The sequence below is a fragment of the Gigantopelta aegis genome, chromosome 2, assembly GCF_016097555.1.
Source record: "Gigantopelta aegis isolate Gae_Host chromosome 2, Gae_host_genome, whole genome shotgun sequence".
Taxonomy (NCBI): domain Eukaryota; kingdom Metazoa; phylum Mollusca; class Gastropoda; order Neomphalida; family Peltospiridae; genus Gigantopelta; species Gigantopelta aegis.
The window spans coordinates 27,791,183-27,804,560 of NC_054700.1; the positions used below are offsets into that span (position 1 = coordinate 27,791,183).

Consider the following 13,378-nt stretch of genomic DNA (forward strand, 5'->3'; position numbering starts at 1 on the left):
CGAGTCAGAATCAGTCGGAAAAGATACATGAATAATTGTTCACCAAAATCAAAAGTATTTCTCTTAGTTCTCACTTCAATTAAATGGACATTCATTATGCTCATAATAATAATAATAAGTTGCACGTAATGTAGGCCTATTTATTAACATCTGAAATAGGTTTCAAAAATGACGTGATTGATTGATTGATTGATTGATTGATTGACTGATTAATTGATTGATATGTATACCTATTTATTAACATCTCCAATCGTTTTTAGAAAATAACGTGAAGACGTAGACAGGTCTGTTCTTACAAATGTCTTCCATGCAATGTTAAAGGTAGTCTGCCGTGTACACCAAGTTAACCTTCATTTAAATAGCGCGGTAGCTGTGCGCGTTTTAAGTTTCCCCCAACTGAGCGGAAAATATTGTTCTTGACAACGTTAATTCCAGGAACGATGTTGCGCTGCACCCAGTACCGGGCCAGTAATTTGTAGGATATGAGAGAACAGCTTTTGAAGACGCGCGTTCTGCGATTTGCAACAAGATAACATAATGAATAAAATATGTCAGAGCATTTCAGCAATATACAGGTTTCATTTAAAGGGTCATGGGCACGGAGCCTCTGTAAAAAAAGTTAAAGTGTGTTTTGTTTAACGACACCACTAGAGCACATTGATTAATTAATTATCGGCTATTGGATGTCAGACATCTGGTAATTATGACTCGTAGTCATCAGACGAAACCAGCTTCATGTTTCCAATAGCAGCTAGGGCTTTTCTTTAAAGTGCCATCTCATTAAAAGTATGAGTTTAATTTTATTTTTTTCATCTGAAATTTCCGTATTAAATCGTATCTCAACGTTTTAATAGCAAAATACTGACATGACCAGGAGTAAAAAAAAATCCCCGTGGTTAATTTATTACAAGATAGTAAGCATTTTCTGACAGACAGACAGACATATAGTCTCATAAAGTTTCAACATTTACGTATAACCAACATAAATGCGTTATGAGAAACTGTGTTATGTTGTTCACCGACAATGTTTACAACTTGAGGAATCAAAACTAAAACAGGCCAGTTTTAGAAGTAATCAGGTTCAGTTAAATATGTATAAACGTTTGTCAAACATTATGTTTTTTCCTGCTTTCTTTTTATAGATTTTATTTCACAATATTTTAAATACATTTATCTTTAATATTAATTGAAAACACATGTTATTACATAAACAACAAAAGGATTAGGCACATGTTTGCCAACTTACTAGGCCCTCTTCAATCTATATATAATATAATTCTAATGACGATAATTACATAATTATAATATTATAGCAATGTATACATATATGTACATATTTAATTTATATACAAATGTAAATCGATAATCAAAATTGAGGAAAATTTAATATTATATAGGATTTTGAAAGAAACTGGAGATAGAGGAAAAGAAGCATAGATAGTATAATTATATGTTCAGAGAAACAATTCGACTCTTTTTAAACAAAATGATGTGTTTGTTTAATAAAGTTTTGGACACAATTTATATATATATATATATTATTGAGATGACTTAAAGGGACATTCCTGAGTTTGCTCCATTGTACGATGTTTCCGACTAATAAAATATTTAGACGATTAAACTTACATATTAAATATATTTTCTTGTTTAGAATATCAGTGTCTGTATATGCAATGTGTTTCTGGGCGTCTTAATATTTGTAAGAAGCCCAAACTGGATTTTGTCTTCAAATAATTTCGTACGTACGAAAAAAATATGTTGTAGGAAATAAAATAAAATTTAACCTAATACAAATATTAGAACGATCAGAAACGCGTTTAACATACAGACACTAATATTTTATGCAGAAAAATATATTTGATATGTAATTACAAACGTTAAAAAGTCTGTTAGTCGATAACATCTTAAAAATTGCAGCAAACTCAGGAATGTCCCTTTAAGGTATTTTGTCCATTAAAAAGCAGCTGCTAATTTATTGCTTGTACATGTTGTAACGAGTTACAAAGGACCTGCCCCTGTTGCTTATTTGTAATATTAATACACTTGTCGCATTATTGAGCTCAGCTGCACTCAGCGTGTCCCATACAGAGACGTGATTAAATTCGATCACCTATTGATACCTTACAAAGCGAGTAGGAAATCCGCTGATAAAATGTATATGGGTTATTGTGCTTATTGTGAGGCCGGTCCGTTGACAGGAAGTGTACAGTTAAGTTCACAAACATTGCACGTGTTTAATAACAAGTTCAGTTATATGACTCGTCAGCTCACTGACGCAATTTATACTTTGGAAAACCAAACAGGTGACCAATATTACTGACTGGAACGAAACAACCCACTGATAGCGAAATAGTAGTACATGTATAAAACATAGACCATTATTATAAAACACAAAGTTTTATGACCATTTATTGTAGTAGTAGTAGTAGTAATAATAATAATAATAATAATAATAATAATAATAACAATAATGATGATGATAATCATAATCATAATGATGATGATGATGATGATGTCAATGACGACGACGATGATGACGACAACGATCGTGATATTATTCTTGTTTTTCCTTCTGCTTTGTTTACTGTAAGCGACCTCAAGTCGTGATAAAATTCTTAAGTACTGTAGAGCTTTCTGGAAAGTGGTTTAAAGATGCCGCACGTGCCACGCTATTGATTGGCTATCATTGCAGACACGTGCTGTGCGGATCAAAGACAGACGCGCGCTGGTGGTATCGCAACTGAGTTTTCAATTCATTGCAGCTGTCACCTGACGACATTTTAAACTAAGCTGTAACAGTTTGATATCGAACATAATGTTATTGTGACACTTCGTCGAGAGAAATCTAAAGAGGAAACTCGTTGCTGTCATATAGGTAGCCCGAGTACTCTGACTGTAAGAGAGCTAGACGGACATTTGGACATAAATACGCTTTCATTACAGTCAGAGACCAAGCTATGTATTTTTTTGGAAATTCCCGACAACCAAAAAGTGACCGTCTAGCTCTCTTACAGTCAGAGTACTCGGGCTATCATATAGGCTACACCTACAGAGTAAGCAGTGAGCGATTTTATATTATATACATTATTAAAAAGTAAAGTTTGTTTTGTTTAACGACACCACTAGAGCCCATTTATATATTAATCATCGGCTATTGGATGTCAAACATTTGTTAATTCTGACTCGTAGTCAATGGAGGTAACCCGCTACATTTTTTTAATGCAGCAAGGGATCTTTTATATGCATTTTCCCACAGACAGGAAAGCACATGCCACGGCATTTGACCAGTTGTGGTGCACTGGCTGGAACGAGAAAAACTCAATCATTTGAACGGATCCACTGAGATGGTTCGATCCTGCGACGGAAGCACCTCAAGCGAGCGCTCAACCGACTGAGCTAAATCTCGCCCATAATATATGCATTATAAGAGATATCCATGTTGTGGTATTATTCGGAACCTATCTGCAAATGGCGGAAAAATATGGAAACAAATGTTGTAGATATTCTTTAAAAAGAGGTAGCAGCTCATGATTTTGGTCGGCCTATCCTATATGCTTATATTCAGAATGTTGTTTCATCGTACCTGTGCACAGCTAACATATCTCTAAAGCCCTGTCGTCAGGATCATACATTTGTCCAAAACTATTGTTGGACACGCCACGACAAAATTATGTCCCCACTTGTTAACGTTTGTATAACTGTCTACACGATGCAACATTCTTGGATTTTTGTCCACATTTGTTGCAGGCTTTTGACGTTTGTTTAGAATTTAAAAAAACAAAATTAATATTGTGGCAAAAAAGGAAATTGGAGGGAAAATATGATGTACTGTGGTGTAGCGTGGGCGGGTCCACCGGGGCGGTTGCTCTTAGCGCAAAATTCTGGACTGGTGGAAGGGACTCGGGGGAGTGCTAACGGTCCACTGGTTAGGAGGCGCAATACTTGCCTTGCCCCCGGGTGCTGGCAACCCACGCTACGCCACTGATCACGTAAAGCTTCTTATTTTACTTTGATAAATATATAATTGACTGTTCAAATTAATTATAATTTTGGTACACTTAAGCATGGCAGTTTATTTAAATAGACGATTTTCATCAGGGTTACCAACCAGTTAACATGAATGAACCGTGTCTAGGGAGCACTGTATGTTGGAAATGGCAATGTGTATACATTTGACAATAGCAATTAACCGTTATTAACAGGCCTCGGTGATGTCGTGGTTAGGCCATCGGGCATAAGGCTGGTAGGTACAGGATTTGCAGCCCGGTACCGGCTCCCAACCGAGTTTTAAAGGCATACTGTCACGGATTTAAGGACCTTATTTCTCTAAAAATGGATAATAAAGAAAAAATTACATTAATTGTTGAAAACCAAATCTAACTATCGCATCACCTTAACTGAACCATGATGGAGTGAAATCCATGTCAACCCTTCTCGGCAATTTTAGTTTTTGAATGATGGACTATTGCCATAATTCAATTATTTTTTACAAAATGGCATTAATAAATGGAGTATGGTGGTTATGAAGATGGTTGAATAAAGTACATTTAGGGACAAATCAAATTATTTTTGTTCAGGTAATACTTTGTTAGACCATTAAATGGGTCAGTGGTCTGTGACATTATGCCTTTAACGACTCATTCGGTAGGAGTAAGACCACTACACCCACTTCTCTCTTATTAACCACTAACAGCTAACCCTCTGTCCTGGACAGACAGCCCGGATAGTTGAGGTATGTGCCCAGGACAACGTGCATGAACCTTAATTGGATATAAGCACGAAAATAAGTTAAAATGAAATGAAACAAAATGAAAATGGAGCATTTAAAAAAAAAAAAATTGAAACAAACGAACAAAACCACTAGTAGGAAGAGAACTCTGTTTACGTACCCATATCCCGAGGGATCAGGCACGCCCACCCCGGATTTAGTCTCTGACATCACCAGTGACTAATTCCGGGGCATACAAAAAAAAAAACTGGTAGAAAACCCTGATCATTACCACCACCTCCTTTCCCAGCTATAGCTACTTTTCTCTTTTGTCTTTGTACTGAAACGTTATAAAGACAGATCATTTGGTCATAAAGGTTAATCACTTTTATTACTTGGTGGTGATACCGTGCTTTCTCTTCTTGTGTTGATAATACTGCCATTGTGGATATATTTGGTCAAATGGCACACCTAAAGAATCTGATTGGTTATAAGTGAAGACAAGCTGCAACATTTGTCCAAAAACCGGCCTCGGTGGTGTCGTGGTTAAGCCATCGGACATAAGACTGGTAGGTACTGGGTTCGCAATCCGGTACCGGCTTCCACCCAGAACGAGTTTAACGACTCGATGGATAGGTGTAAGACCACTACACCCTCTTTTCTCTCACTAACAACTAACAACTAACCCACTGTCCTGGACAGACAGCCCAAATAGCTGACGTGTGTGTCCATGACAGCGTGCTTGAACCTTAATTGGATATAAGCACGAAAATAAGTTGAAATGAAAATGAAATGTCCAAAACATGAAGTATGCAGCTAAATCTTGCAACATGTTGCAGGTTATCCCGCCGTGTTCATCTTTGTTGTAAAAGTGGTCAACACTGCCATACATTTGTGGCGCAACAAGTTAGGATTTTTGTGGCGCAACAAATGGGGACATTTGTCTCGGCTTGTCCAACAATGTTTTTGGATAAATGTATGATCGTGTAGACAGACATTTAGGCTTGCAATGTTTGTAAAAACATTTAATTTTAATTTAAAAATATATATATATTCCAATTTTATTTTCGTTCTTATATCCAACTGAAATTCAAGTACGCTGTCCTGGGCACGCACCTCAACTATCTAGGTTAATCTTTAGTGGTCTGCGAGAGAGAAGCCAGTATAATGGCCTTTCTCCTTAGGTCAGGTCAGGTCATAGGGCTTTACGTGCACATTCAGAGCAAGCTGTTGTAGCGCACGCCTGTCCTGGGCGCAAGAGCCGGCCTTTCTCCTTCCCTTTTAAACCTTTTAATACCGTGGCAAGTATCTGTTCGTGTTCCTTAGAAATGATCCTTTAGGAAAGAACAACCGAAAATGCATTGATTTATACTTTATAGACCAGCTAAGGGCAGGACGTAGCCCAAGGATTAAGCGCTCGCCGTCGGTGGACCCATATGGCTATTTCTCGTTCCAGCCAGTGCAACACGACTAGTATATTAAAGGCCGTGGTATGCGTTATCCTGTCTGTGGGATGGTGCATATAAAATACCCCTTGCTACTAATGGAAAAATGTAGTGGGTTCCTCTCTAAGACTACATGTAAAAACAAATACCAGATGTTTGACCTTCAATAGCTTGCTAGGCCAAATAATGTTCACTTGTAGGCCACATGAACTCTGCACCTTCATGTAACAGCTAAATTTAATTATTTCATTTTTAAAGCCGTGTCATTTTGTTTTCAGGATGAAAAGAATCAAATCATCAAGATCAGCGTCTGGCTACGTCAGGTAAGAGTCTAAATACACAGCTCCTTGATTCAGCGTCAGGTGAGAGTCTAAATACACAGCTCCTTGATTCAGCGTCTGATTCAGCGTAGGAGTCTAAATACACAGCTCCTTGATTCAGCGTCTGGTAGGAGTCTAAATACACAGCTCCTTGATTCAGCGTCTGGTAGGAGTCTAAATACACAGCTCCTTGATTCAGCGTCAGGTAAGAGCCTAAATACACAGCTCCTGATTCAGCGTCTGGTAGGAGTCTAAATACACAGCTCCTTGATTCAGCGTCTGGTAGGAGTCTAAATACACAGCTCCTTGATTCAGCGTCTGGTAGGAGTCTAAATATACAGCTCCTTGATTCAGCGTCTGGTAGGAGTCTAAATACACAGCTCCTTGATTCAGCGTCTGGTAGGAGTCTAAATACACAGCTCCTTGATTCAGCGTCTGGTAGGAGTCTAAATACACAGCTCCTTGATTCACACAAAGGATATCGTGTCACTTTCCGTCTTTGACAAAAACGTTAAACAAAATATATAATTACAATGTGCCGAATTTACAGACTGTTTATGTCTCACACCCGCGTTTAATAAAAACAGGCTTCATACATTCCACCCAACGTGTTTAATTAAACTTCAATTTCTCATTGTAACTGCAATAACTGCTTTACTTTCTTCAATTCAATGCCAAATGGGCTGGCAATTCAATAATCATTATTTTTGTTTCGTTTTTGCTTTTTTAATGTATATTATTTTCAAAGATAGTGAGTGTTCATGAATATATATATATATATATATATATATATATATATATATATATATATATATATATATATATATATATATATATATACGAAATTGGTCAATTTCCCTCCATTTTCTAAATTCGTATAATTATATAATGATATGTGTTTAATATAGGAATCTCTGAAGAAATGTGAGTTTTATGTTAGCAAATTAGCATGTCTCGTCTGATAACACCTACTACTTGTTAGGCTGAAAGAAATCTATTTTAAAATAATAATAATAATAAACAATAGCGCTTGTGAAAAAGTTTATTTATGACATTCAACTTTCCTGTTTAGATTATTACACTATGTGCCGACACATACGCGGGCGAGACACGGGGCGGGGGGGGGGGGGGGGGAATCAGGGGGCAATTGCCCCCCCCCCCCCCCAATGCTGTAGCAAAACCTCAAATTCGGGCAAAGATTATACAGATATTCGGGCAAATTGTGCTAACCCGAGACCTTTTTACAATGTATTTCCATCATTCTAACCTCAAAATTAGTTGTAATCCATGGTACTAATTATAATATGAATATACCTTATTATGCAGATTCGGAAATTTTGGTGTAATTCGGGCTTAAAAGCCAGCCTGCACACACACACACACACACACACACACACACACACACACACACACACACACACACACCAACAAAAACGGGAGACCGTACGCCTGACAAAAATGATGGTCTCGCCCAAATATGTACTGTTGACAGCCTAAAGGTCAATTCATACTTCGATTACCGACCTCATGCGAAACTGAAATTACATTTTTTATTAAGTAAACTAAAAAGATTTGAACGAAATTTAAATATGAACTGTCTTCAAATCATACTGATTTGACTGAAAAATGAAGATTAGGTTTGAACAGAAGAATAACCGGGCGAGTCAACTATTCGTCAACAAGAGTCGGCGATGAAAGTGTAAATGTAGCTTAAGACGTGGTTCCAGCATGCTTGATCGTACGACTCGCAACAACGAAACCGAGTCAAGTACTTGATGGAATAGTCTCACTTGTATTGCTCAATTAAATGAAATACGTCTGCCTTTAGTAGACGGATGTGAGAAATTACTAGAACCTATACATCACTAATCATTCAACATTACTGTCATCCAATCCGTTATCGTCAGTTGCAGAAAGTCTTAACTCCTGTCGCCCCAGATAAGACTTGTTGTTAATACACGGATAAGTGATAATAACTTGTAATGACCGTGTCTGTGCATCGTGTAGTTTGCTCTTTCTTATTAAACACCCGCAGCAGAGAACACGGTGGTAGATTTATGGTATCACATGGCTTAATCACACGATTGACGTCTCCATGGTGATGACCCAGACGCCATAACCACATCGACAAATGAAATGAACACAAATAAAACCGATTGTTCTGTGAGGTATAAGGTAACTATGTAGATGCAAATGCTCCGTAAATACGTTATAGTTTGCACAAAAATACGTTTAGTTTTCCTTAAAACTCGTTGCGGGTTTTTCTTTCTTCTTGTTTTTGTTGATATTGTTGTTTTAGGTTGTTATTGTTGTTTTGGGTTGTTGTTGTGTGGGGGTTTTGGGGTTGTTGGTTTTTTATGTGTAACCCCCCCCCCCCCCCCCCCCCCCCCACACACACACACCAAAAAAAAAGTTACCGGTACACCATTTATTTTACACCTCATTGTTTTAAAATAAACGTATTCAACCCGCTTTCGTTTTGGTAAAAGCGCGTTGTGAAATACGTTACTGTTACATAAAGGCCACCACTCAGACTGTGTTTCTCTTGTAGGAGTGGTTTGACATGCGACTTCACTGGGACCCCGAGGAGTACAGCGGAGTGACGAAACTCCACATCCCCTCCAACGACCTGTGGAAGCCCGACCTCGTTCTCTACAACAAGTCAGTATTCCAGAATAAAGTACCAACTTAAAAATGTCAAAGTATTTTATTGTAAGCCCAATCTCGTCTTGTATAGGTCAGCATTTCAGGATAAAGTACCAACTTAAAAATGTCAAAATATTTTACAGTAAGCCCAATTTCGTCTTGTATAGGTTAGTATTTTAGAATAAAGTACCAACTTAAAAATGTCAAAATATTTTACAGTAAGCCCAATTTCGTCTTGTATAGGTCAGTATTTTAGAATAAAGTACCAACTTAAAAATGTCAAAATATTTTACAGTAAGCCCAATTTCGTCTTGTATAGGTTAGTATTTTAGAATAAAGTACCAACTTAAAAATGTCAAAATATTTTACAGTAAGCCCAATTTCGTCTTGTATAGGTCAGTATTTTAGAATAAAGTACCAGCTTCAAAAAGTCAAAATATTTTATTGTAAGCCCAATCTCGTCATATACAAGTCAATATTCTAAAACAAATATACCAGCTAAAAATTACAAACTATTCTGTTATAAGCCTAATCTTTTGCTTGTACAACAAGTCAGTATTCTAAAACAAAGTACCAACTTAAAAATATAAAACAATATTTTATTGGTTTCACTACAAAATCTATGATATAGGGTAGTAGTTACATGTATGTGGTATTTGTGGTTTCATTGCCGTGTCTATTATACAGGGTGGTAAATATGTGGTATTTTTTGTTTCATTGCAGTGCTGACGGTGATTTCGTCGTGACGCTGCAGACGAAGGCTACCGTACACCACAACGGCTGGATCGTATGGGAGCCGCCTGCCATCTACAAGAGTTACTGCGAGATCGACGTCGAGTTCTTCCCCTTTGATATGCAGGAGTGTTTCCTCAAATTTGGTTCGTGGACCTACGACGGCACGCAGCTTGATCTTCAACACGTCTGTGACAACGGCATTGAGGTCTCCGATGACATATTCGTCATCGACAGGGGTATAGATTTGCGAGATTTTTATGCCAACATTGAGTGGGACATTATAAACGTAACGGCTCAACGCAGGGTCAAGTATTACCCTTGCTGCCCAGAACCTTACCCAGACATAATGTTCAACGTGACCCTGCGAAGACGGACACTGTTTTACACGCTGAACCTCATCATGCCGTGCATTTCGATATCGTGTCTGACAGTTCTGGTGTTCTACCTTCCTGCCGACAGCGCGGAGAAGATCACCCTGTGTATTTCGATTCTACTCGCCCTGACAATGTTCTTCCTGCTGCTGTCTGACATTACTCCTCCTACGTCACTCGTGATTCCGCTCATCGGCAAATATCTACTCTTTGTTTTAATCGTCGTGTCCCTGTCCATTTTCCTAACTGTTTACACGTTACACATAAACTTTAAAACTCCAACCACCCATAAGATGTCTCCGTGGGTGAGGAAAGTCTTCACCGAGATATTACCCAGAATTCTTTTGATGAAACGTCCAGTGTTCAGGAAGAAGCCCACCGTTGGCGTGAGGACATGTAACGGGATTGAAATGAGAGAACAACTTGGCACGTCATCATCACGTGACTTGCATACTTACGAAAATGTACGACAGAGACAGCAGTCGGAGGAACCCGAAGGAGTGACGACTTCGTTTTCACCAAAAGTTACAGAAGCTCTCTATGGCGTGAAATTTATTGCAGATCATTTAAAGAAGGAGGACGAAGACATGATGGTATGTAAATAATTGTCATAAATCACACTGTAAATATACAATGAACTCATTTAAAGTATTAAGACCACGTACAGTTTTGGTACACGATAATGAAGAATGTATGCTAAAACAACACCCCAGCACGAAAATATCACATGGAATATCATGTATTAAAGCAAGGCAGTCTGAACTAGGGGAAGGGACTAGGGTAATTCCTTGACTTTAATTCATACGAGTTTAATAATGATGGAGACATTTGTATGAATGTCTAGGAATATAATACATTGCTTGCAGTAAATACTTCGACTAAACTTAAAGGAAAAAAGGCCTCGTAAGTTGTCAAACTTGTGCCCAGTTCTTTTGTTCTTTGTACAATAAAATATGTTTGCAATCAATCAAAGGAAAAAAACTCAACAAAACAACAAAAACCAACAACAACAACAACAACAACAAAACAAAAAACAATTTTGTACTAGTGCGTTCTTTCATAAGTCGAATTTTTTTTACTTTTTCTGTATTTTTTTTAATGGACTCTACTCACGGTCTATTTTGTAATGTTGTCAAATCATGGTTGTAAAATATATAAATTTGAAACATACAGATCTAAATAATCCGCAGAGCATTTTTAAAGCACCTAATTAATATTACCTTTTGCGAATCTTAAAATATTTGGACACCAGGAGCCCGAAAGTCTTAAGTTCCCTGAATTCATTCGGATTCCACGTAACATTGAGCTTTTGCAAAAGATTTCGTAAAAAATTACGCAACACCTTGAGATGGTACAAGGTACAAAAAGTAAATTGTTTACAATTACCTAACTACTCATTTCCAATATTGCGTCATTAAATAAACCATTTCCTTATTTCCATTTCCAACATGTAACAGGTGACGTCAGTGAAACACTTGGCCATGGTTTCCAGCCTGACAACGTCACCATCTCCACACGGAGTACTACTCACTTTCAAATACCATTTTCAAGTCTAAGACCGAATTATTGATAACATTGATTTTCAATAACAAAATATGTCGCGTATGGTTAGTACAAGTATAACTAAGTATATTCAATATATCCTTAACTATTTAATTAGTCACTATATTTTGGGCATCGTAATTATCAGTTGACCCCCCCCCCCCCCAAAAAAAAAAAAAAAAAAGATCCAGAAAAATAAAATGAAATCATAATAATAATCATAATAATAATAATAATAATAATAATAATAATAATAGATAAAGAAAGAAAAAGAAAACCAAAACAACAAAAGCAGACGCTCCATCTGTTTAATTATCTACTACTTTACTCTATAGTGTTAATTAGACACCTTATATCTTATATTAATTTAATGGTACCGAATGTAACACCGTGTTACGACGTTCAGATGATGATGTTCAAGTTTAACGACGGGATGTAGCTTAATGGCAGAACACTTTCCTCAATTGTTATGGGCTGCTGCATCGATCGATCGATTCCCCGTCCGAAGCAGTACCACGTCACTTAGATCAAAGTCCTTGGTACGTACTGTCTGTGAAAGTGCATACAAAGTATCCCTTGCTGCTTTATCCGAGTCTGTAGACGTAGCCTATGTGGCGGAAACGAGTTTTCTCTCGTTTTTAGTTTGCCTATTGTGTTCGGCAGCAAACTGTTTTCTTGCCGTGGCCTACTATCGTCAATAAAGTGTGGGGGGTTATAAATAAAAATAAAAATATCATAAACTAGCTTCAGTTATTTTGTTTTAGTAGTGTCGGCCATAACCAAATGTCGAAACAGCCATGTTATACACGAAATAGCCGTATCTTAACATGTGCTGAGGTGTTGTCAAACAACCATTCCTTTTCTTTAATACTGTGTTAAATGGCTAGAGCTGCGTTCTTAAAGTTTACAATCTATCATGACGCTGTCAGTGAGTGATACACAAGAACCAATCACACAAGAGAATTGATGGACTTGCACGTGACAGTTTCTGTGTTTTCGCGCCGTTTGGAATGTTTCTCGGGTTCACCTAATCGGTGTTGCCGCCACACTGTCAGATTCGCGCATGCCACCGAATTGACAGGAAAAGATTAAAAAGACGTTTATCAGCAATAACTTGTAATGTGCTTATAGGACAATGAGGCGTAAGGCTAGTTTTCCATAACTGGAAGGAAGGAAGGAAGCGATGTTTTACTTGACGACGCACTCAACACATTTTAATTACGGTTATGTGGCGTCGAACATATGGTTAAGGACCACACAGATATTGAGAGAGGAAACCCGCTACCGTCACACCATGGGCTATTCTTTTCGATTAGCAGCAATGATATTTTATATACACCATCCCACAGGCAGGATAATACTTGTCACAGCCTCTTTTTTTTTTACATCAGTTGTGAAGCACTGCTTGAAACGAGAAATAGTCCAATGAGACCATTCACAGGGATTGATCTCAGATCGACCGCGCATCAGGCGAGTTGCCCATTCGTCATGAACATAAAGTCAATAAAAGAAGTTTGTTTTATTTACCGACACCACTAGAGCACACTGATTAATTAATCAACGGCTATTGGATGTCAAACATTTGGTAATTCTGACTCGTAGTCGACAGAT

At 37.6% G+C, this 13,378-nt stretch overlaps 1 protein-coding gene across 1 annotated transcript in view; it reads left to right on the top strand.

Annotated features, from left to right (window-relative positions):
• Window positions 1-13,378, top strand: part of LOC121387959 (acetylcholine receptor subunit alpha-like 1) — a 44,818-nt gene that overhangs the window by 29,409 nt on the left and 2,031 nt on the right. The window contains exons 3-5 of the mRNA XM_041519145.1: window positions 6,432-6,476; window positions 9,025-9,134; window positions 9,843-10,818. Coding sequence (XP_041375079.1) covers window positions 6,432-6,476; window positions 9,025-9,134; window positions 9,843-10,818 — 1,131 coding nt within the window. The remainder of the gene's footprint in view (window positions 1-6,431; window positions 6,477-9,024; window positions 9,135-9,842; window positions 10,819-13,378) is intronic.